Source organism: Bacillus rossius, chromosome 16 (genome assembly GCF_032445375.1).
Source record: "Bacillus rossius redtenbacheri isolate Brsri chromosome 16, Brsri_v3, whole genome shotgun sequence".
Lineage (NCBI taxonomy): Eukaryota > Metazoa > Arthropoda > Insecta > Phasmatodea > Bacillidae > Bacillus > Bacillus rossius.
Window position 1 is genome coordinate 11,589,526 of NC_086343.1, and position 25,362 is coordinate 11,614,887.

The following is a 25,362-nucleotide window of genomic DNA, read 5'->3' on the forward strand; positions in this document are numbered from 1 at the left end:
CTTTGCTCATGTTGAAATAAATAGAATATTTTATTTACATCTGGATTTATACTGGTATATATATATAAAGCGTGTGTTAAAGACGATATTATTGATTGAAAACTATATTTTTACAGATTTTTAAGAATAAAATTCATTTGCCTATAAATATTTTTTCATCAAAAACTTCTAAAATACTGACTAAAATTTAACCGTCAATAATACTTCAAGAAAATATATACCGATAAATGGTTGAACACTGACTGATACAAAATTCAAATATATTATGTACAAAAGCAAAATAAAATATACTTTGGTTTGAGCTTTATTGATAACATGGTGGAATGATAATGCTACAGTTACTAAAAACTAAAACGCTTAAAACTCAAAAATTATTTTTGAAAAACTCCGTTCCCCCGGAGAAACCCCCGGAATGGCCACCGCATGGGGACCCCCAGAAAAGAAACGGGCTCCCCATTTGGAAGCCACCTGGAAGGTTTTTTTCTGTTCCACCCACCGTTTCTTTGGTAGCCTGACTTGATACAAGGGATTGTATTCCTACCAGAGAAAATGCCACCATTTTATCTGGGCAATCTGCCTTGGAGGAGCCGGGGCGCGAACCCGGGTCCTACAAGTCACAAGGCAGGCGCTCTACCCCAGAACCAGAGTGGTAGAGCGGATACTTGCAGTCTTCTTAACAATGACATAATGTTATTCCACGAGTTTATTGTAGTTTCGTGTGTCCTTAACACGTGCAGTAATATCTAACCTCGGTAACGATCTAATTTATGTGTTATTATGTTGCTCGTTCAACATGAATTATGTAATTTCATAACAGTGAAATATAATTTGTATTACTAGTCTGGCAATTTTTTAGTTGATTTCCTGCAAATAAACTTACAGTCCCGCTGTACAATAATTATATATTAAGATAGACTAGTAAGAGCTTGCACTGTCGATGGTAAAGTTATTTTGAAATAAATGTTAGATATTAAAAAAGTGTGTTTAGTTAAAATATGCGTGTGCTTACAAACATGAAGTAATTGTATAAACATTTTATTTATTTGGTTTTAAAGCCACAGAAAAGTTAACCTTTCTATATTACTTTTGGCTTTCTTTTGTTTTACCGTGTTTAACATGCGCAGCTAATACTGGAAAGCTATTCAAACAACTGTTTGCAAATAACTAAATATTGTAGTGATACAGTTATTTTCATGTAAATGTACAAATATGTAAGTTTACATAAATATTTCTGTTCCATTTACAAAGAAAAATTAGGGTGCACAGCGGCAAACAGAATAACCCAACGATGAATCTTAACAGATTAAAATTTGAAAACACAACGACCATACAGAGACACAGCGGTGTGACAAAACAGAGTCGACAGCACAGACGAAGCCGTAAGCAACAGTTGAGCGACTCTGCAATTGAAATGAACTGTGAAGAGAAACTGCAATTGAAAAGTGTGTTGGTTTAGACACACTTAAAACACCTTTTAATGAAGGACTTCAGCCTGTTATTGACTTCTGGACTTGTGTTTATTACGACGTCCTACTGATGCAGACGGGTCGTTACCACAACGCCGAAATACCACAACGACGAACGTACAATAACGCCGAATGCCAAATTGGCCGCAACGCCGACAGCTAGAAAACTGCTGTGTACCACAACGCCGAAAAGCAGTAACGCCGAAAAATGTTGCTGCGGGGAGGGGGAGGCCACAGGAGCAAAATGAAAAACAACTGAATGAATTTGTGTACCTAACCTAACCTAGGCTAGCCTAACCTAGCCTAACATAACCTAACCTTTGTGGCAGTCCTGCAATGACATTTTTCGGCGTAATGTATTTCGGCGTTGTGGTAATTTGGCGTTGTGGTACACAGCAGTTTTCTAGCTGTTGGCGTTGTAGTCAATTTGGCATTCGGCGTTATGGTTTTCGGCGTTATTGTACGTTCGGCGTTGTGGTGCGTCCCCGATGCAGACGCACGCTGATGGATTGCGTGCTATCTCGTCTGAAATAGTCGTTGATTTTGAAGAACGTCTTATGTGGCATAAAACTTGAACAGTAATCAATTGCATTGTGTTGAGACGCGCCCAGATGCGCACAGAATCAGACGCGGCATCGACGCCACAAAAAACTGTCGCGATCAGACGCGAGGTGACAACATCGAATGACTGCTCCAACTTGATCGCGAACAGACTGTCTGCCGGCTGGGGTGTTCTGCACACGCGCCAGTATAAATTTTCAACAAAGGCATGCCTCAGTTGACTAGTTAAAGACTGGTTTTCAGTTGTTAATTAAATTTGCATTTTCCTCAATACTGTGCTGGATGCAGATCGATTAGTATGTTTAGTATAGGAACAGCCTACGAAAACTTTGGTACGTTTACAAGGAAATTGCAAATGGTACAAATCTCTGCCTTGCTGTTTTACGAGTGATAACTTTGGCAACTGAGTTTCCACGGGCTTTCCTCGTAAAAAAAGTACAAAAAAATGTATACAGCGTATTATATATACGTAATCCTTTTTTTTTATAAGGGATTGTTACGACAGAAAACCGATTTCAAGAAAGTGGGAAGAAATAACGTAAAGAAAATTCTGTGTTAAGCTGTCGCGTGAAGACGGTGTTAAGATGTCGCGAGGCATCGTGCGGTGTCGCGCCATGTAACGCCGTGTCGCGTCTTGTCGCACCGTGTCGCGCCGTGCCGCACCTTTTCGCGCCGTGTCGCGCCGTACCGCACCTTGTCGCGTCTTGTCGCGCCGTGTCGCGCCGTGTCGCGTCTTGTCGCGTCTTGTCGCGCCGTGTCGCGTCTTGTCGCGCCGTGTCGCGCCGTGTCGCGCCTTGTCGCGTCTTGTCGCGCCGTGTCGCTTCTTGTCGCACCGTGTCACGCCGTATCGCACCTTGTCGCGTCTTGTCGCGCCGTGTCGCGCCGTGTCGTGTCGCGTCTTGTCCGACTCGTGTGTGCGCGCAGCCTGCCGCGGACCCCGGACGCGCTGCAGAAAATCAATGGGACGAGCTTCCGAACGCTTTTAAAGGGGAATGCGGCGCGTGCGGACTGCAGAAAAATTGGCTCAGCGCAACGTACGATATTTTTTTTTGACGTGACAACGTCTAATATATCCATGAACGCCGGATGCACGCAGGAAAAAGTGTCCCGTTACGCACATTGTCCCGTTACGCTGTATCTATTCTTTTATTATTAAAAAAGTAGCATCTGTCGGCGAGTGCAGTAATAATAGGTTATGTTAGATATTTGATTACAGTTTATTTATACCAAAACTTGTTCATAATTATATTTAAAAGAAAAGTTAATGTGGTTTTCATTGCTTATTACAACAATTTCGGCAATAAAGGTTAATTATTCTTGCAATTAAAAAATCTGATTACTAGTATAATTTCAAGTATTTATTCTTTTATTATTAAAAAAAAGTAGCATCTGTCGGCGAGTGCAGTAATAATAAGTTATGTTACAATTGACTAAAAAATTATGGTGATTCATATAATTGATGATAGATATTTGATTACACTTTATTTATATGAAAACTTTTTCATAAATATATTTAAACTTTATAGCTAAACGACAGTTTTTAAAATTAATTACAAGTCATCTGCACGTGAACTGTTTCGTCGACTGTTTATAAAGTGAAGTGAAAAGTTAATGTGGTTTTCATTGCTTATTACAACAACAATTTCGGCAATAAAGGTTAATTATAATTATTCTTGCATTTTAAAAATCTGATTACTAGTATAATTTCAAGTATTTATGCTTTTATTATTAAAATAAAAATGATTCAATTTTATTCATAAAAGTATGCAATAATTTCATCAATGTTTTGTTATGACGTTGTGACGTTAAACTATCGTCCGTAAACCGACTTTACAGACAACAATTTTTTTTTAAGAGAAACATTCTTTTCCCAACCGTTGGGGGTGGGGTGTTGGGAGGGTAAGTCGGGGCGATGACGTCACCAGTGCTTTAACTAAATTCTAGCGCTCAAGAGGGCAAAGCCCAAGAGCGGAGGGGCTCTTGCTGGCAAGTTCGCATCATTGCTCGCTTGCCAGCTGTACGTGCTGGCTGGATCATGTCACCTGCTGCTGCTTGAACAGAAGGACGGGCCCACGAAACACGACCGGCACGAACGACTCTAGGGAATGTATTAGACACGTCGGGAGATTCGGCATCTTCAAGGTTCCGAATGACAGATGTTCGTCAACTTTCGAAGCACGAGTCAACTCGGTGTGCTCGAAAACAGGTGGCAACTGTGAGCGAACTGCTGAGGTTATCGATAGAGACCGGAAAAATTCGCGGATTGATTTCGTGATATGCTAAAATTTAAATAATCATATCGTTATGCTTCTTCTGCTATTGGTTCACTGTTAATATGCAGGACTCTCGGCCAATTAGAGACCATCAATCAAAGAAGTATCCAATTACAAGATACCGACTTGAGACGTCTCAAAATTCAGCACCCAATGATCAGGTGCCGTTTGCCCAAGTAGGCAGAGGATCGTGGAGTCTATCCTGAAGGTTATTGAACTCGCGAATTTTTCCAGTCTCTAGTTATCGATAGTTCTACTACCTTTAAATACTCTCGCCTGAAATGCAGGGGCGTTTCCTGATTGGTTTTAGCTGTGGACAAATCAGAGCTCTCATTCATTCTGGTTGGCTGGTTGGTTTTAAGCAGTCAGATGAGATCTGTTTTATTGTTGAAATTTCTGAATATCTGTAAATTCTTATCAGATCCGTGGATAAATTGTAACCAAATGTTTCTTCGTGAGTTTAGGGGAATTTTTTTATAACAGTAGTTGAACTGAAAGGGAAAAAAAAACGAATCAGAGAACTAATGAAAAATTAGGTTCTTGAATGAAGAATAATTGAAATGCCGACACCACTAAAGGTATGTATCTATTAACTATTAACTTTGATCTTTCGTTGTGAATATGAATGTAGGTAGATTTGCGTGGCTATGTTAGCTCGAACAATGCTACATGCAGGCTTATCGCCGAATCTAATTTAATACATCTGCTGTTTTTCACGGGTTATAAAGTAAAGGTTCTTCTTTCCTCCAGCTTGTTAATTATTTAGTAATTTTAGCGCTCGCAAAATATTTTAATTACCACGACGGACTGCTTACGCTTTCGGGGCTTTATGTTGTGATAATTTTCTCCCCTCTCATCCTGCGTACCACCAAGTTAATTTTTCAACGTTTCTTTCCCTTATTGTTCTCAAATTAATGCAATTTTTAATGCAAGCATTGTGGACTGAATTAGTTTTATTTATCAAGGCGTTTAAAAAATACCTCTTTATCCAAAACAAGAGTGCATTCTTGACTCATTGGTGTCAGAAACAACTGTTGCAACGTGCGATGTAGCCAATAATTTCTGCTCCAATGACAGGGCTCTAAAAATCCCGGGCGCTATGGTCGCCATGACCATAAAGTTTTCTTGCCGACCGCTAACTTCTGACCAGATACCAACATATATCTAGGCAGTTGATTTTGAAAAAAATCGGGTCAATTTTGTTGTTACGAAATCTTGTTGTACACAGAAAAAAAAAGTACGTTTACAAAAGATTCATTTGTAGTATTACAAATTATTCCTTGGCAACTGATTTCCAGAGGATTCTTTTGTAAAAGTACAGAATTTTTTTGTTTGTACTTGTCCGCTGCGCGGCGAATGTGTGACAATTAATCTAAATGAAAGGAAGACTGTAAGACTGGCACCTAAATTTTTTTTTCTGGTTTCTAATCTTTCACAGATATTGTAGAACCTGTTCCAAAAGATTATTCATTGCACTCGATCAAAATGACTAATAAACAACTAATATTTCGCTGTGTAAGGATTAGTTTTAATGAACCTCGCGTTACTAAATACTCTTGTCATTCCAAGACGTTCGAGTCAAGCGCGGCTCCAGAAGGGGGGCGGTGGGGGTGCGATAGCCCCTCCCGAGACCAATTTTATTGATTAGTGTATATTTATGTTTACTTAAATATTTAATTTCATATGTTAAACTTTTATCTCATCAAAAGTTGCAAGGAGCCACTAAGGTTCTGTATTTGAAACCTGTAATTTGTAAATAATATTCCAAGGCCAATATCTGACCACTTTCATTTTTTGCAATTACGACCTTTCTTTGTGCGATAGCCCCTCGCAAAAAGTCATCCTGAAGCCGCCATTGGTTCGGGTAAGGTAGCGAATAAACACTGCCTTGTTGGGACACAACCGTAATCTGACTCGCGGGCCGTATTCCAAAAGTGTCCAAACCGAATCCCAGCAAGGGAACAGATCGGCAGCCGTTTTAATAAACTGTGTCCTGCGCGAGGCTAGAAACTGGTTTCAACGCATTCTAGCGGACAATTTCTCAACTATAGATACAAATTTTGATGCTAAAAATACTAGAGGAAACAGCACCATCACAACAAACTAATATAACCTTCTTTTGTAACATTCCTCAAGTACTACGTTTAAAGTTGCGATTATCTCTTGACATGGCCTCTCAAGTGTACAAAATGTATTCCAGTATCTTAATGTTTCGTTTGCACACCAACACGCTTTGGTACGTCCCTTGATGAACACCAAAAGTGACTATACTTGAGTCAATGGCGCCAGACGCACACAGTTCCGCCATCTGGACGAAATCAAATTATTGAGCTCTGCGCATGCGAGGAAATCAAGCAACAGAACGACAACGGATAGGACGCCAAAATCCGTTCCCTTAAAAAACAAGGGGTTGGCCGTGTCCTATAGTTAGGGACAGGAAAAATTCGCGGATTCAATGACCTCTAGGATAGCCTCCATTCTCCTCTGCACATCTCAAGTAAACACGCGTGTTCATTGGGTACTGAATTGTGAGGCGTCTCCACTGGGTAGCTTGTGATTCGACGCTTCTTTGGTCGATAGTCTCTCATTGGCCCAGAGAGCTCCAGTTATACTGCGAGCCAATAGCAGAACCAGCAGAATCGTACACATATTTGAATTTCAGCCTATCAAGATATGAATCCGTGAATTTTTCCGGTCTCTACCTATAGTGCACTAGGAATACGGTTGTGGGAAGAAACTGAAGCCATTGTATGGGCGACACCGACAGTGTAATCCGTAGCTCTTGTGCGACTTGTCTGTTCCTCGGACAGCCGATACACAAAGCCGAACCACAAAGTCAAATTTCCTAATCGTCCGTGAAGACACCTAACCTTTCACGGACGACTCGAATAATCGCTCTATACGTCACTGTGTCCAAGCGCGGGGCCGCATATTTTAGGCCCGAACCATTGTTATTAAACAAATATATTTTACACGGCCACAAAAATACTTTTAAATTTTTTTTCCCCTCCCAAAGGTCGTTGGTATGGTGTGGTTTTTGGGTTTGTGTGTGTGGGGGTGGGGGTGTTGAGGAAAAGGTTTATGTGTGCGAGGGCGGTCTTTCTTCCGAACTTTACAAGCATACCGATCTTGGCCTGAGCTTGCGGCAGAGGTGAAGGATTGGGCGAAAGGGAGGGTGGTGGATGTTTGTAAGGGGAAAAGGAAGAGAGAAAAAAAGGGGGGAGGGGTTGGGCACAATGACGAAGCTGGGGAGAACGGAGGAGGAGCGGGTTGACAAAGGGGAGACGCAGAGACACTGACGGGAGGGGGAGGGGATAAAGAGGGGTGGAAGACACACACACACACACGCACACGCCATGCGAAAAGGGATCGATGACCCCGCAGAGAGAAGATGTGTGGGGGAACACTGGTGGGAAAGAGGGGTGCAGGCGGCCCCCTGGAATGCCGTGGATGTTGGAAGAGAGAGAGGGAGAAAGCACCTCGGCGGCGCATGCGCGAATTCAACCCCCTCACCTACCCTTACCCCTTTCGCCCAGTCACCCTCCCCCCCCCTTCCTAAAGCCCAAAACCTGGGTTGGCCCTTGCAGCCAGGCTTGTCCTACATAGAGAGGAATTCCTCCGTCGACAAAAATATACATATGTATGCCAGAAAAAAAAATAACATTAATAGTCAACGGTAGCCCACGAATTTACTACCTGCGGGCAGCTAATCAAAATATTTTTTTTTTAAATTGAAACTTCTCTGCTGAGGGGGCTAAAAAATTTTCGAGCGTTACGTAAATTCCGATCGCATGAGGGGAATAGTTCGGAAAGTGTTGGGGGAAGCTGTAGAGGAGGATGCGGGAGGGGAGAGGCAGAAATTAAACAGCATAATTTTTTCATAATTGCACACTTGCATACTTTAGCACTCGCATACTTGCATATGATATTTTTTTATCTGTGACCTCAGCCAAAGAGAATTATGTTTCTTATACATAATAATTAGAGACCTGTAAAATTCGCGGATTCATTTCGCGATAGGATGGAGTCCAAATACTTTTGACATTATTTTGCTTCAGTGATTGGGCCACAGTTTATCTGAAGGACTCTGGGCCAATGAAAAATCTTTAACAGAAGAATTAGCGAATCACGATCATTCCAGTCAACAGGTGTTACGAGTCGGTAACCAATCAGCAGATGTAATTTGCTCGAGTGCGTAGAGGATCATGGAGTCTATCCTTTAGGGATTTGAAATCGCGAATTTTACAGGTCTCTAATAATAATATAACAAGCAAGAAGTTTCGTTTCTGTCGCGAGAGAGGAAAGGAAATTGAATGATTTGAAATTGCCGTAGTTGACCGTAGCGTGCTAATTAAGGGCTTATTCCACGTTCACAAATGCATCCTATCGACTCATCTAGCCGTCGAGTTGTATCGATGTCGTGGCGACAAGATGAATAACGACGAACTTGGAACAAATCCCTTCCACCGTCAATCACACCGCTCGATCCTGACCACACGAAATCAACACATCGGCGATCGCGGGGAAGCCTACGATTCACTCGTCCTTCTGGACATACACGAATACTCACGTTGGCAAGCCTTCTTTTCACAAACGAGAGAGCCAAACCGTAAGTTCCCCGAAGTTCATGCTAGCTTTTTTTTCCGTACCACAAAAGGTGTATTTATTTGGGGGAAACCGTTTACATGATTTCACAGTATCTTATATGTAGTTATCTTAACCAAATCAACTGTCCACAATGTTTTAAAGTATTTATAATGTTAACCTAACCTAATTGACCATTAGTTATCATGAGTTGTATATTTATTTACAATGAACAAAAAAAACTGAAGATGCACGATCGGACGTTTGGCTCTCTCGTTTGTTGAAAGAAGGCTTGCCAACGTGAGTATTCGGGTATGTCCAGAAGAACGAGTGAATCGTAGGCTTCCCGCGATCGCGACCGTCGACCTTCGACCTTCAACCTTCGACCTTCGACCTTCGACCTTCGACCTTCGACCTTCGACTATCGACCAACAGAGTTGTCGAAAAACGCATGAAGATACATGCATTTAGCGGGAGGGGGGGGGGGGCACTCTGTTTAGGTTATGTGATGAAATAGCATTTTCTGTGAGGTTTCTTTTTCCTTGTGTTTTAGCCACCTATAAAATAATTCTTTAAAAAAGCATTTTGGGGTATTCAAGGAGCCTTAACCATCCTAACCAACCGTTCTAAGTATGTTTACTGTAACTAACTATATAATAAGTACTACCAAATTTTTTACGATCGAGAGGTGAACTTCGGTAAAATTCGGAACCTTCCTCCGGCATCACGATATATTATAATTAAAAATTAATTAATGAACGTTTTCCTTGAAACAGACTACAAATCTTCTATTTCGAGGAAAACGCTAATTAATTAAATTTTTAGTTTTTCTGAGAGAATGTAAGGAATTATGTCACAATAATGGTTTTACAAACATTTATGAATTTTGAGTCTTAATGTGTTGTGACACTAACCTTTTTGGAACTTTCATGCACATTAAACATATTTCGCCAATTTCATAGTTATCTAGTTGTAGTATTTATCCCACGATATAAGATATGCATTATTTCAAAATCGAAGGAAGTGGAAAAGGCTTGAGCAACGTGAAGCAAAGGCTATGTTCGATGTGTATTAAAACGATTATCATCCTACTTTTGCTTCTAATAATTCATGTTTTGCACATTTTTTCAATAAAATAGTTGACCATATTTTATTGTTAATAAAAATGTTTTTTTCTACTAATTAAGTCCCTATTTAATGTTTTTTTTATGAACTTCAAGGGAAATTTGTATGTTCTTGCATGTATAGAAAAAAAAAAATAATTTTGTATAGAGTTTTGTATTAACCGTTATTAACACGTTTTTTTATTAACTCGGTTTATTGTCTGGCTGTTTCTCTGTTCGGTAGAACTAACTTCCCGATCAGCTAGGGACTAGAAACTTTGAACAATAGCTCTGAACTGGATGACAATTACATATTAATCCGCTTCCTTATTTGTCTGTTCGTTACAGATTTGTTTGGTAGGTATTGTTTGGTAATGCCCCCCCCCCCCCCCCCCGGATTCGTGGCGTTAGGCTACGAGCAGAACAGTACAGTGTTGCGGGATGCATAACGCAACACTCGCAGGCGTTGCCTGTATCACGGACTTCTCAATCAATGCCTTTTTAAAGATTTCAATAGAATGGAGCTCGGAATAACTTCATAAAAATGATGTATCATTTTTAACCTTGTGACCCCCATCTGCTTGTCAAACCTGAGTTTGACTCGCAGGCGAGGACAACTCCGTCGCTCTCCGTCAGGTGTTGCAAAACTCAAGCTAGTCGCGCGCTATCTGCGCGGCCCAGGGAAAACATTACCTACTCTCCTGAGCGACGGTCTTAAATAATTATACAATTTTGCGAAAATAACAAAACAGGAGAACTGCGTGGAAACAACTGTGAAGGAAAATACCACTAACTCAATAATAACTAACTTTAGTTTTAAAATGCGCACATTTATTATGCCGCTTACTCGCAAAAAAGTTACATTAATTACTTCGTGATAAACTGGCTGTTACCAAAAACCCTATAATGGTACTAACATAATGATCGGCACTTTTTATAATAATAATATAATAATAATAATTTATTTCCCATTTTTTTTTACACTTTGTTGACAATATTCACTTAATTAACCAGGAAATTTAGCACTCACGAAAGCAAGCTTGTATGTGAGTGCATCTAGTCACTTTAAATTACATGCGGTATTTTGACGATTGTAAACATTTGTAAATGTATAATAGCTGAGAAATAAATATATAAAATATTACATTAGTTATATAAATATGAAAGTTAAAAAGAGAAAATGATTAAAATTCAATATTATGTATAAACAAAAAAGTATGAATTATATCATTGTTACATGAATAAATGAAAATTCAATTAAATAAAAATTAGTATTTAAGTAAAGTACAGGTACAAAGTTATAACAATATATAAAACTTACTTAAATACTAAAGCCATCTCTTCATCAGTTAAATTATGTAGCCAAATATTAACATATTTTTTCATTTGAAAATAATTTTTGGTTTTTAGTTTTGCAGGAAGAATAACAACAATTTTTGGAAGCAAAAATTCTAAAGATCTCTGAGATATTGTTTTATGAAATTGAGGGATTTGTAAATTTATATTCTGTCTATGTCGTGTGGGATAGTTATGATCTATATAATTTAACTGATTATCCCTTTGATACATATTAATTATTGCAGCTCTAATAAACAATCTTTTAATATCAAATACATTTAATAAAAAGTTCATTGGATGGGTACATGTGTTTTTTTTTGAAAATAACTCGTAAAATAAGTTTTTGAATTGTTATAAGTGGCTTAATTGACGTTTTACTCATCCCTCCCCAAGACAGAATACAATGTGGCATAACAGACTGGAAAATAGCAAAGTAAACCATTCTAATACCTTCAATAGATTATATTGTTCTTAGTTCAACGAATTTATACACCATTTTTCGAATCTTGTTCGTAAGATAAGAAACATGTTTATCCCATTTTAAAAAAGAGTCGATTACTATACCTTAGTATTTTATATCCTGTACTCTTTCTATGACACTACATTTTTTACAGTTAACGTTTATTTCGTTACATACGTGAATTTTTAGTTCATGTTCGATAGGTTGACCCAAAATGTTGGCAGAGAAAGTAATATATTTGGTTTTATTTATGTTTAGAGAAAGAAAACTATCATCTAATATTTCTTTGACTTTCTTAAGTTCGTTATTTGCCGTTTCAAAAACCGAAGGCCAATTGTCGGATGAATATAAAATTGCAGTATCATCTGCAAAATAAACTATCTGCCCCGTTATGTCTAAGTTACATAGATAATTTATATATATCAGAAACAAAATTGGCCCAAGAACACTGCCTTGTGGGACGCCTATATTTATATGTAGGATGTCTCCTAATTTATTATTTACTTTGACTCTCTGAGATCTACCCTCCAAATAACTTTTAAACCAAGTATTTGCCAAACCTCTTATTCCTACTTTATCCAGTTTATCTAAAAGTATTTTATGTGAGACTGTATCAAAAGCCTTAGCAAGATCCAACATTACACCAATACATTTTTTATCTTGTTCTATGACTTTGTGCACAAAGTTTGTTACTTTAATTAGAGCATCATTTGTACTTAAGCCTTTTCTAAACCCAAATTTGTTTACAGACAGTATTTTGTTGTTATCCAAAAATGACATTAATTGTTTTTTAACACATTTTTCTATAATTTTTGAAATGTTGCTTAATATAGAGATTGGTCTAAAATTTGAGGATGCAAAGCTACCCCCTTTATGCAATGGTATGACAATCGCTTCCTTGAGACGTCTAGGAAATTTCCCTAAACTTAAGCTTAAATTTACTATATGAGCTAGAGGTTTACATAATTTATATCTTTGTTCTTTTAATATGTTTACACTTATCTTATCAGAACCCAATGCATTGGAGTTTTTAATTCCAGAAATAATAATTAATTGTATATCATATTCTGACACAGGAGCTAATAATAAAGACCCTTGAGCAATTTTTGTAGCAACTAAATAATTTTTGGACTTTTTACTAGAATTATTTGTAAAATATCTATTTAGTGTGTTTGCAGCTTGCTCAGGATTTGACATGGCATTTATTATGTTATTATCATTTAATACAGTTTTAATATCTACTTTTTCATTTTTTGAGCCAGTAACCTCTTTAATAATATTCCAAACTTTTTCAGAATCATTTTTTGCTTCAGCAATTTTTCTTTTATAATAATTGTCTTTAGTTATTCGTATAAGAGACGTAAGCCTATTTGTAGTTACAAAATGTTTGTCTTAGCTGCGTATTAAATGGTTGTTTGTTTAATTGTTGTTTAATTTTGTCTCGTGTTCTAATAGATTTAATCAACCCGATTGTAATCCATGGTTTTAACATTTTTACTGACTTACGTGTATTAACAGTAAGCGAACTAGCTTTGTTTATGTAATTTTCTATCAAATTTACAAAATTATCTGTTGCAATATCAACATTTTGTTCATTTAATACACAATTACAAGATTCGAATTCAAGAGAATCAGATAAAATTTTTCCATCAAAATTAGTTTGTATATTGTTTTTCCTAAGAGACCTTTGACACACAATATTGTAGCTAACAGTAGCAAAATGGTCTGTAATATTAGTATGTAACACAGCAGCAAGTAAAATTAAGTAAAACAAAAGTACATTAAAAAAGGATATTTACAAGTAAGATAAATAGTTCAATTTTAACTTTTACACTTCAAAGAAAATCCTCTAGCCAAAAAAGCTAAAAATGATTAAAAACGTAATATTTAAAAAGCATGACGTTTATAATTTACTCTCTCAAAAATATGATTAGTAAGTCTTTCAAAGATATTTGTATTTCCTATAAAATTCCCTACCCAACCACGTACTAAAGTCTTTTGGTAATCCAAAATTTCGCTTTTGTGGGTACCAAACTTATCTATATCGCAAAAACTATCAACTCGTAATTCTTCAGTGAGCATGCATGCTAAAAACATGCTTCAGGCATGCTAAAGTCGTTGTCACTTGCCACGAAAAATGTTTCCCCAGTCTAATTGGGAAGTTACTGCCAGAAGATCTACTCTAGAGATTTTTCTTTGGTTAAACTCCAAAATTTTAGCCGCAAATTTTAAAACACTTTTGGCGTCATGATATTCCTGAATTTATAAACTATTACTTTTTCGAAGTCCTGTCTGTCTCTCTGATGTATTTGCGGGTCCGGGTATAGGATTGGCATGAACAATATAAAATGGTAAATTGATAACTTACAGTTTCTCTTCACAGTTCATGTCATTTGCAGTGCGATAAAATTGTTAGTGACTTAAGTGAACCATCCTTGCATCTATTAACTATTACACGCGCCCCACTTTCTTCGTTTTAAATCTTACAAGTATTTTCATAGCTTTAAAAAATTCACAATCACCAATTTTCATGACAATCTGCAATGAGGTTAGGAATCTATATGGGTTTATAAATCTGTATGGGACTAGGATAAATTATGTTTTACTTTTAGTTCCGTTTTATAAACGTGGTAAATTATTAATTTTATTTAATTATTATCTTTAATTCATTAATAATTTTGTTAATTTATAATTTGGGGAGTGGTTTGTGCAATATAATGCCAGTTAACAGGCCCAAATATATGTTTATATATATGTATATGTATTTTTATATATATATATATATACACACACCAGAGTGTGTATCTGTCTATAGTTCGCCCAACGTGGAAAGGGTGGGGACTAGAGCCGTGAATTTGAGTTATGTTGTTTCTTCAGGAGACGGAGGGTTTGCAGAGGGTTTTTCGAAATTCGTTTTGATTCTTTTGTAATTATGTTTTTTTTCCAGCGATTTTTAAACGCATTTTTTTAAAAATAATCTCCATGGCATCTGCTGTTGCATCATTGATGCTTTCTTCGTCGCCCATCAACGGCTATTGCATCGTTGACGCTTTGTTCGCTTTCGGATCTTAATCTAGTCTTTCTGCAATTAGCTTCGCAATCATTTTGACTATGTGTATGTTGAATAATCGCGTATTTAAAGGCCTTGAAAAACCCTTTTATAAAAATTCTTGAACAGTGGTACAGTAAGGTAGGCTGGTACTCGGCTATTAAACGATGTAAAAAAAAAAAGAGAAAGACACGTCTCGCTCGAGTACAAACTTCAGAGAAAACCTCCCTCACATACGCTCTCCACCACACAGCGTCGAGTTCAGCCACGTTCCGTTGCATGAGAGATGAAGAATGAGATGAAGAACTGCCAAAAAGAGCTGGAAAATTTTATGAAGACCGAGATCGAAGATACGAAAAAAAAAAAACCAAGAAGAGATGAAGAGGGGTCAGGAAGATATGCGTAATGAACTCGTGGCTGCTCAAGAAGAATTGAAGATGAATATGGGTCAAACCTTTTACTAAATTTAAAAAATAAATAAAGTGTCAGTGAGTATTATGCTGTTTTTTGAGGTTAGTTAATCGCCAAACATTTACAGAACTTTTTTTTTAATAATTTCATTTATACAGTGATGTGAGCCCAACTGTTTATTATTTTGGTTGTTTTGCGCACTACCCCATTCCCCCCCCCCCCCCCCCAATTCAAGGTCAAGACACACTGGGCGGCTATAACCCACCTTCATATACCTCTGGTGTTGAATCCAAGATGGCGTATTTGGTTTGTATTTCCATCGGGTCATCTTAGTTGCGACAAATTTTTTTTTCCACGAGTTGATTATCCAAACTTCGATATATATATATATATATATATATATATATATACACATATATATTACATTCGAGGTTCGGCAGTGACGTACCCAGGGGCGTAACAACAGGAGGGGACAAGGGTAATTTGCCCCCCCCCCCTCTGAAACCTTGAAGTGAGGGCAAACGGGGGCAAAGAAAGTGCTGTGTAATCAATTTTTAGATAATAAAACTGCTTAAATAGCACCATTTTCCACCTTGAAATACAAATTTTCCCGGGGGAGGACCCCCGGACCCCCCGCTTCAATAGGGGGGATCGATGATTCTTTATAAAAAGGTATATTGCCCCCCCTTTGGAAATTTAGTTGTTGCGCCCCTGGACGTACCCACATGAGAAGCAGCAAGCAGCGTGTGTGAGAGCGCTTTGCCTGACGTGATGAAACACGGACGCATCAGCCTTTCGGGTTAAACTGTGGTATTCTGGTCCTGGGCGCATGAAACTGAAAGCTCCGTTAGAAATAATGTTCCAGAAATCGCACCACGGGTTGACTGCAGCTTGGTTAGTCGTATTCCGAGCGAGACGCCGTCTCTCTCTCTCTCTCTCTCTCTCTCTCTCTCTCTCTCTCTCTCTCTCTCTCTCTCTCTCATTTTTGGTTTCGCGACCGCGGCAACGCCGGGAAGCTTTCTGCGACGTGGCAACGCCGCGGCAGCAGCTTCGGCCGCCCGCCGCCAGGGGCGCCTGAGCGCCAGGCAGGCGACCCGCTCACCCCTACTTCCCCTCCCGCGCCTCCTACAAACCACCCGGTAATCGATTTCCTCCCTACCTCCCCTTCGAACCGACTCGCCGGCGCACCGGTGCTGTTATTTGGAAGGGAGGGGGGAGGATATGGGGAGTTTTAATGGCGCGAAGGCCTGACGCAATCGATACATTTGCTTACACAATGACTGGCACACGGCCTGGGGAAAATGAGGGAGTTAGGTTTCCCGTGGCGCCGGGGGATAATTTAGAATGCGGTGACCGGCGGGGGTTGAAAGCCTCCGCCTGGGACGAGCACGCGACAGCGATGCGTTATCTTTATTGGCTGCGGCGTGATTCGTCGTGGGAAAGCCGCAAGGGGGGAATGTGGCCCCGGAGGGGAAGGGGGGGTAGTTGTGGTTTGCGCGCGAGCAACTCTGTTAAAGGCCCTCTTGCACACTGTCAAAACACCAACACCTCCCTAACCAAGTTGGTCAAAATCATTTTTTTTTTTTAAATGGTTGTGACGACGCCGACGTAATTAGCCCATAGGAATCATGCCTTGCGAACACGAAATTGGCATGCGTTTCCGTCTCAAAGAATATTTTAAATAACGAAAGAAAATTTGAGGACTTAAAAAGATTATAAAAAAAACATAATATCGTATGTAATAAAACATATATGTTCAAGACATTTAAAAATCGCAGAACGTTTTTATCCAATTTTTTTAAAAGTACATAATTGCCCAAATTTTCCATTAAGCACTGAGATTAATTATTTTAATTTTAAAATAATATTATTACTGAAAAGTTTTTGGCTTGTTAGGTCCAATAATTAATTTCTATGGAGCGGCAGTTTAAAACTGTTTTCAAGTCGTCCCGTCGCGTCGGGAGAAATCGTCCAATGTTACCTCTCAAACATTGCTGTCGAAAACAGTTGGGGACGAACAACTTGACCAAATACACTCGAAACTAATACCGGACAGCTCTGTATTAAAAACACAGAACGAGAGAGTTAAAAATAACCTAGTGGCCAAAAGTTTGAATACAGAAATATTGTAGACATGGATTATTCAAATACATGATATTATCTTGTGTAAAAAAAAAATATTAACTTGTTTGTAAGGAATCTGATACACTATAAATCTGTATGATAAAAAAAATGTTTTCTAAGAGAGAATAAACATATGTTTGATGTTAATATGTTGGTACCATAAGTATAAAATATATACATATTCTGTATTTGGCACGCCGTCCGACAACCATCGGACAGAGGGCAGCCTTTTTTCACAGACTAGAGAGCCAAAACCCGAAGTTTCCCGAAGTTCATGTTTTTTTCCGTATCTTTAATGTAGCTATCCTAACCAAATCAACCGTCCACAATGTTTTAAAGTATTTATAATGTAGCTAACCTAACCTAATTGACCATTAGTAGAGACCCTAAAAATCCGCGGGTTCATTTCGTGTTATGTTAAAATTCAAATAATTATACCTTAGTGCTGCTTCTGCCATTGGTTCACTGTTAATCTGGAGGACTCAGGACCAATTAGAGACCCTCACTCATAGAAGTGTCGAATCACAGGCCACCCAGTCGAGACGACTCACAAGTCAGCAGCCAATGAACAGTTGGGATTTGCCCGAGTGTGTAGAGGATATTGGAGTCTATCCTGGAGGTCATTGAACCCGCGAATTTTCCGGGTCTCTAACCATTAGTATCATTTTATCAACACCGCCATATTTATTTACAATGAACAAAAAAAAAAACCGAAGATGCACGATCGGGCGTTCGGCTCTCTCGTCTGTGAAAAGATGGCTGCCCATCGGACTGACGTGACAACAAGGCCAGGTTATCACACAAACATGTTGTAGCTGTCCGGTAAAAGAATCTAGTGTATTTGACTTGATAGTGTGTAGTTGGTTCCTCCCTCACTCACTCCCTCCCTCCCTACCACCCACCCTCGACCAATCACGACGTCACGACCCCCCCCCCCCCCCACATAGTGACGGCGTCGTACGAGGCCAGTCCAGTCACGCCAACCTGATAGCGTAAAAAAAAAGAAACGCGCTCCTAACCCACGCACGCGAGCTGGGGAGGGGGGGTAGGGGGGAGATGAATAATGCACGCGCTCCCACGCGCATTTGTTCCTAATCTGTTCGAGCTGCGACTGCCGAGAACAGGAGAACACACGCATCAGTTAGACGTCAGTTACTGAACTTTTTAATTTCATATTTTCATAGATGATTCTGAACTCGTCTTAAAAATCTGGAGGATCGCTTAAAATCAATTAGCCAGCGAAGGTGAAAGACTTGCTCGAGTTAAAGCTACACATAAAAATATTTTCTGATCTCAAACAAAAGATTTCTTTGGAAACCAGTTACCATTCAATGCAGTTACCAAGAAATAGTTTTTTTTATACTACAAAAAATATGTAACTCTGTGCAACACAACACATGGCTATGTTTATGAAATATGTTTTTCGAGATAAAACTAATTATTTCTCACGAAAATGGGCACGTAATTTTATATTTTAATTTATTTTTCATTTGAGCATATAATTTTAAACCATGCAAAAAATATATTAATATTAAACAATTGGACTTTATTTTCTTTTTATTATGCGTATTGATGCAGCCTACGCAGTTAACACTGAGAAGCTATTCAAGTAACGGTTTACAAATAACTTTTAACTATTGGGGGTACTGGGACAACACAAATCATAAATGCTCGGATAAGAATCCAAACCCAGTTTTACAACGAATACTTTTTTTTTTGTAGTGATACAGTTGTTTTCACGCATATGTACAAATTTAAAAATATCTATAATTTTACATGAATATTTCTGTTCCATTTACTAAAATAATTGACAGTGTATAGGTGACTTTGAAATTGTTTCTAGCGTCTAAAAGAACAAATAAGGTATCAAATTTTTGCAGGAGGTGCGATAGAAACTGGAATTATTTACATCAAAACTTTTTTTTTTGATATTGGAAATATTCCTTCATTAAGACAGAGATAATACATAATGAGATTTAAAAATCGCATAACATAGTGTTCAGTGACAGTATTTTCACTATTGTTTTTTAATTCTCGAACATGAATTAAATACTAAACGCTAATAAATTCACAGATTAAAAATCCTATTTGTACTAGTGAGTCAAAATTAACTTCAGGCATTCCATAAATTTATATAATACTAGCCATGTGCCTCATAGGAAAGTATTTATTACTCATTTTGGATTAATTATCAAAAACGCTCATACAGCTGACTTTTATTTACAAACATTAGCCTGAACACCAATTTCCATACTTTAAAAAAATGACCAACTTCTATAAAAATTTTCATCCCCTATTTAACCCTCTTAGGAGATGCATTTGTGAAAAAACTTCTCTTAGTTGCTCACCTTCGTTATATAAGGAACGCCTATATAAAATTTAATGCTTATAGATCCACCAGTTTAAGCTGTGCGTAGTCTGTCAATGTTAAAGCTTTATTAAGTAGATGCTTTTACGAAACAATTTTTTTTTATATCAAACCAGAGAAAAATGTTAATACAAAAAAAAACTGTTTAAACCAATATGGCGACTTTCTGTTCTTAACTGTTCTTCTTAACGACTGGTACGAGCATGCAAAGTGTAGAAAAATACCTACACACTTCCTTACGTATGAAATTACTGTGACAGTATTATTCAATGAGGCTTTCTACTTGCGTTCTCAAACTTGTGAATATGTGTCGATGAAATTGTTAGCCACAGGCAACTGCGACACACAACACGCTTGGGTCGACATGTAGCGTGACAAATCGTCTTTTCCTTTTTTTTATACTCACGCTAATGTGCACACGCCACAAACCAGCGTTAGCTACAGACATGAATGCCTAATGCAATCAGCACAAAAGCTTTCCTAAACACGCAAATAATTTTCCATGTGTCTTTGCTTGTTATTCTTCTCACAAAGTGCTTACTTATTTTTCTCAATTTATGAAACGACACCAGTTGTTTTTTTTGTATAAACCACTTATTGCGTAAATATTATAGGGTAGGTCTCTCATGCCATGTTCGTTGTTTCATTTCCGTGTGATTGCTAAGATTTGATGGCTTCTTCTGTTTACGTTCTTTGATGACGAAAACAGACGCCAGTTCCCGAAACGTCACAACTGTTTTGTCATAGTGTTCGTCTGTGCTGTGGTCGTTGTATTGTCTGTGATACTTGTTTAGTTTAATAGTTGGTTCCATCTGTTTGACATCAGCTGATTTAAACTTGTTCAATGTGAATTTATGTTTTCATTTTTATTTCTTATATTGCATTCTTGAATTTTTTTTTCCAGACAAACAGTGCAAAACTGCAATGTCGTATGTCCAAAACATTGTATAAAATTCTTCCGTTTATTTTCACGACAGCAATTGCATTTTATATATCATTTCAATTTTTCTTAACATATATTACTAATTACTATATAATAGCGGTGAAAATTCAATCGAGTATTCATAACCTAATATTTATAAGCATAAACGATCTGTCGACTTATATGGATAAAATATAATTTTATTCTTTACTGTGATTGTAGAAACTCGTTGATTTTCTTATATTATTTTCACAAATAAAACACTTTTTTTTTCATTAAATTTTTTTGAAATCATCTATTTGGTTAATTTCTCATACGGTCGTATGGTGTGAATTTATTTCGCTGTTCAAAAATTATTACAAAAACAGCAAAATGTTGAGTGTTTAAACGTACGTCATTAATATTTCCAGGTTACTTAATGTTCATATGCCCAAGATATTTCAAAATCTAATACTTCAAAGAAAATGTTAGACTTACATGTAACTACACTCGTTTTAAATTACCTTATAAATAATCGTGAGTAATTTTTACGTAAAACTGCACCCAGTTTCGTCATCAATACAAAAATTATCACATCTTGAGTGATTTAAAACCAGGTATTTTTACAAGGCTGCATGTAAATATTTTTCGCAGAAGTTGCCTTAACCAAATGAAGCAGAAAATGTACGGGTAGGCTTTTTTTATATTATTTATTGCTTAATGAACATAGACTTTATTATCAATAAAGATTAAAAGTCGTACGCATTGTTTGCGAATGAAATTATCTTTATTATTGGTATACTTAGCTATAAGAGTGTCCGCAGAATTTCATTTCGGAGGGAGGGTTTACCTTGCGCATTGATTGCTTTCAAATTATTTCCTTTTTTTTTTTGGTGAGAATGAAATAATTTTTTTTATACTTTTTTGTAGGATTTCGGGGTGAATACCAAAGAGTTCTAATTTACACACTTCTGTTCGCACTTGTAACTTTGTAGGATTTAGAGTTTCAACTCAATCGGATGAACGATGTGCGGATTTTTATATATACGATTTCGGGCTGAAAAATATAGCTATTTAAAAAAAATACACTCAAACAAAAAATATACAGTCGATATTTAAGACACACACAATCTATTCAATACATCACTTACCTTTTGAATTTCACTCATTTTCGTAAACTGTTTCCCGAACTCCCATAAGTCCACTCCGAACTTCAGGGCCCAATTCTTCACTCTGAAACAAAGGAAATAAGATCCTTTATTAGAATTATTTTAACAAAGCAAGGAATTTAAAGAATACAATGAAAAATTCCAATGTTTCAATTACGTTTTGAGATCACATTTATGGAAAACAAGCGCACTTACCTAATGAAATGAAAAACATTTTTGAAAAATGTAATTTACATCGCTACAAACAATAGGGTGTTTTCTGCACTCTCAAGTTTATTTTTAAGATACCAAACTGCAGGCAAATTCCTTTATAGTAAATTTTTATATATATCTAAATCAGAATCAATGCCATGACGTCAAAGAAGCAGTTAAAACAAATTCTAGCTTTCAGTTTCTTTAGTACAACTTTTGTAAAATCTGAAAGCTCTTACTTTAAGTAGATAGTGATATACAGACACATGTATTCACGGATTACGTGATGTTATAACGTGATGTATAGAACAAGCGATATAAAAATAAGACGTAAACAAAAACACTGTCTCACATGTCTCTTGGTGTGAATTTAGAATCTTGGTCTTGCTGAAGTAAACTCAGTGTAATAAATAACGTTAGCGAACAGATCGAGAAGATTTACCTAAAAGTTATTTTTCCATTATAGGTGTAATTACACGGCCCTCCGTTTATAATTACTGGCGTAGCTTGGTAATCAAAGCAAAGGCTGTCTTTGTGAGGGGAAAAGAGCAAATTAGTGTATTTTTTTTAGTTTAGATTTTTTTTTAACTATTCTAAGAAAACATGTGGGCAAATGGTTTTGTTAACGAGCATTCGTGATTGTTCGTTCTTAGTTAAGCAAATATATTTAAAAAATGTCCAAACTCATCGTTTGTAAATTCACCTATAACGGAGGGTGGCTTACGTTTTAACCAATATAATCTTAGTTATGGTAAACCCACAAAAACGAGGCACCGGTTGATCTGGAGGTAATGTCTGAACGACTTCATCACGAAATTTTGCCTTCGATACGAAAAAAAAGTTGGGGTTTTCCATGAAAGTATTTGTAGTGGAGTGGGTGTTGTGTTAATGTCGAAGTCACTCTGATATAATCAATAATTGGCTAGCAAAACAAGCTGTAGTTGTATAAAGACTAAACGTTTATTTCATACATTGAAGTAAAAAATGTTATCATGAAGTGATGTTACAAAGATGTCACAAAGACGTTAAAAAAACGCCAGAAATTAAGGCTCGTTCTACAATGGATCACGTAAACGGAGATGGATCTCACGGAAATATTCACTATCACGTCTGCTGCTTCAACGACGGACAGAAACGTAAAAAAAAAATAGCAACAAATGAGATTTAATTTCAAGGTTACGAAAAAATAATTTAAATAAAAAAAATTATGCTTTAAGATCATTATTGTACGGGCATAATTTACATTTATAATAAAAATAAACGACAAAGTAATAATCGAATACTAGATGTTCTTGCACTTGAAACAATGTTCAACGTATTTATAACACAAACAAACATCGCTACCATTGCAGCCATATACTCGGCTTCTATTGGTCACACGGAGCAACGTAAACGGAAGAGCTCAGCATGGCCGAGATAATCCTTACGGTTCCGTTTCCGTATGCGTGTTACTGTAGAAACTCTGTTACATGAGTTCCGCTCCGTATACGTGATCCGTCTCCGTTTGCGTGTTATTGTAAAACGGGCCTAATAATCGGGCAAACCTCATTATAATGAGAAAAAGGTTTTGCCAATACAGATGGTAAAGGAAGATGAAGGGTCGTTCTTAAATAGACTTCAATATTATTGGCACGGCAAATATTAAACACAACAAACCCCTTACTGCTTTTTCCATGGGTTTGTGTAACTGCCTTCAAGACGAATGCTTATCAGAAAAGCGAGGGAAAAAATGACAGCATTCCACTCGTGATGCAATCATGCCAAGTTTTCACACGTCCATGAAGCAATCGTGAAAGTTGAACCAAGTCACAAGAAAAAAAAATCCCACACAGCCATGTGCTGGCGAGACATGATGGACGAAAGCATACGTGAACGCTAAAAAAATGTTAACACGAAAAACTCTTGAGGTCTTGAAAGTTTGCAGGTTTTCAACGAGTAAACTTGAAACCATATCGAAGTCAAGGATGACCAAGTTACGGTCTAATATGTATTCTCTTGTTCTTTTTCCTTGACGCTTCTTTTAGTGGCACTTTTTGTACGCTGTATAAAACCTTAAGAAAAAACAACAGTTCCATCACATCCTCAATTTATTTTATATTGCTTGCTAAATACTAGTGATCTCCAAGTCTTAATATATATAGTGTACGTGCTTACCACGTATAATGTATGCCAAGTCAATTTTTTCTAACAACTTAGCTCTCTGAATACGGCATTTGGTAGGAGTAATTTCATGGATGGAAAGGAATTGGAATGGAAATTTGTCCCTAAACAAGTTGCTGCCATCTGCCAATTACAGAATAAATTAAATTGTTGTTTTACTTACAGAAATTTTGCGAGCTATAAAATTTCTTATGGCGTGTAAATGTTTTAAATCAGTTAATGGTTCTCATTTAAAAAAAAACCTTGTTTAGGCCTACATGAAATCTGAAAAATGTTTGAATGTCCCTGAAAAAAAATTTAAATTGGGATAAAATCACCTCAAATCAGTGGCATATTCAACGAAAAAAGTTTCATTTCAAGTCTGATATATTTACACCAATTGGATTTCAAATCACCGTACAGTAAAACCCATGTTAAGAAAATCACACTAACGAACGTGAGTTTAAAAAAAAATGACGTAAATAACCTAAAAAAAAAACATAAAATTTTACCCACGCCAGATACTAATTAAAAGTTATGTTCTAGGTGTAAAATGTCAAGCAAGAGATCATCATTATAAACATTTGCGTGACATTTTACCGCTATAAAATAATATTTGTTAAATATATGTTGGCAAAAATTTTAAGACGAGGCAATACATTCAATTAAGCCGTGGTGAAAATTTTTAGCTAAAGCCTTTGAATAATAGTAATGACAAGACAATCAAACACAATCAATATGGCGTGTGAGACACAGCCAGTGGCGGATCCAAAAGGAGGCACCAGGGGCAAGTTCCTCCCCCCCCCTCCCCACACACACACACACACACCGAAAAACCAGATTTCTGCTACATTAATATTGCCGACAAAAATGATTGTTTCTGAAACCAATAAAATATTTTAATATAATTAATGAATTTCATGTAGAATCATAAAATCTGGTGGTTGGATGTTGTGTGTAGTGTGAGTAGATTAAATTCAAATTTAGTAATTTTCAGACATTTTTTCTCTGGCTACTCTGAAATCCTAGAGTGCCCTCCGAGGTGAACCTCTGGATCCGCCACTGGACAGAACTTTAAGCTTACTTATAGTACGGGATGAGGTACTTTCGCTGTCCGCTTCTCTGGTTTTCCACCTCTCCACTTATTTCCCAAAGGAAAAACATACGTAAAACCAAATAAATAAGTAAGTCCTGCGAGAACGCAATTTGAAAAAAAAAAAAAAT

At 37.2% G+C, this 25,362-nt stretch overlaps 1 protein-coding gene across 2 annotated transcripts in view; it reads right to left on the reverse strand.

Annotated features, from left to right (window-relative positions):
• The window catches only part of LOC134540368 (voltage-dependent calcium channel subunit alpha-2/delta-3), a 222,391-nt gene that overhangs the window by 120,054 nt on the left and 76,975 nt on the right, over window positions 1–25,362 (reverse strand). For both annotated transcript variants that reach the window (XM_063383055.1, XM_063383056.1), the window contains exon 2: window positions 21,790–21,871. In XM_063383055.1, the coding sequence (XP_063239125.1) occupies window positions 21,790–21,871 (82 nt within the window). The remainder of the gene's footprint in view (window positions 1–21,789; window positions 21,872–25,362) is intronic.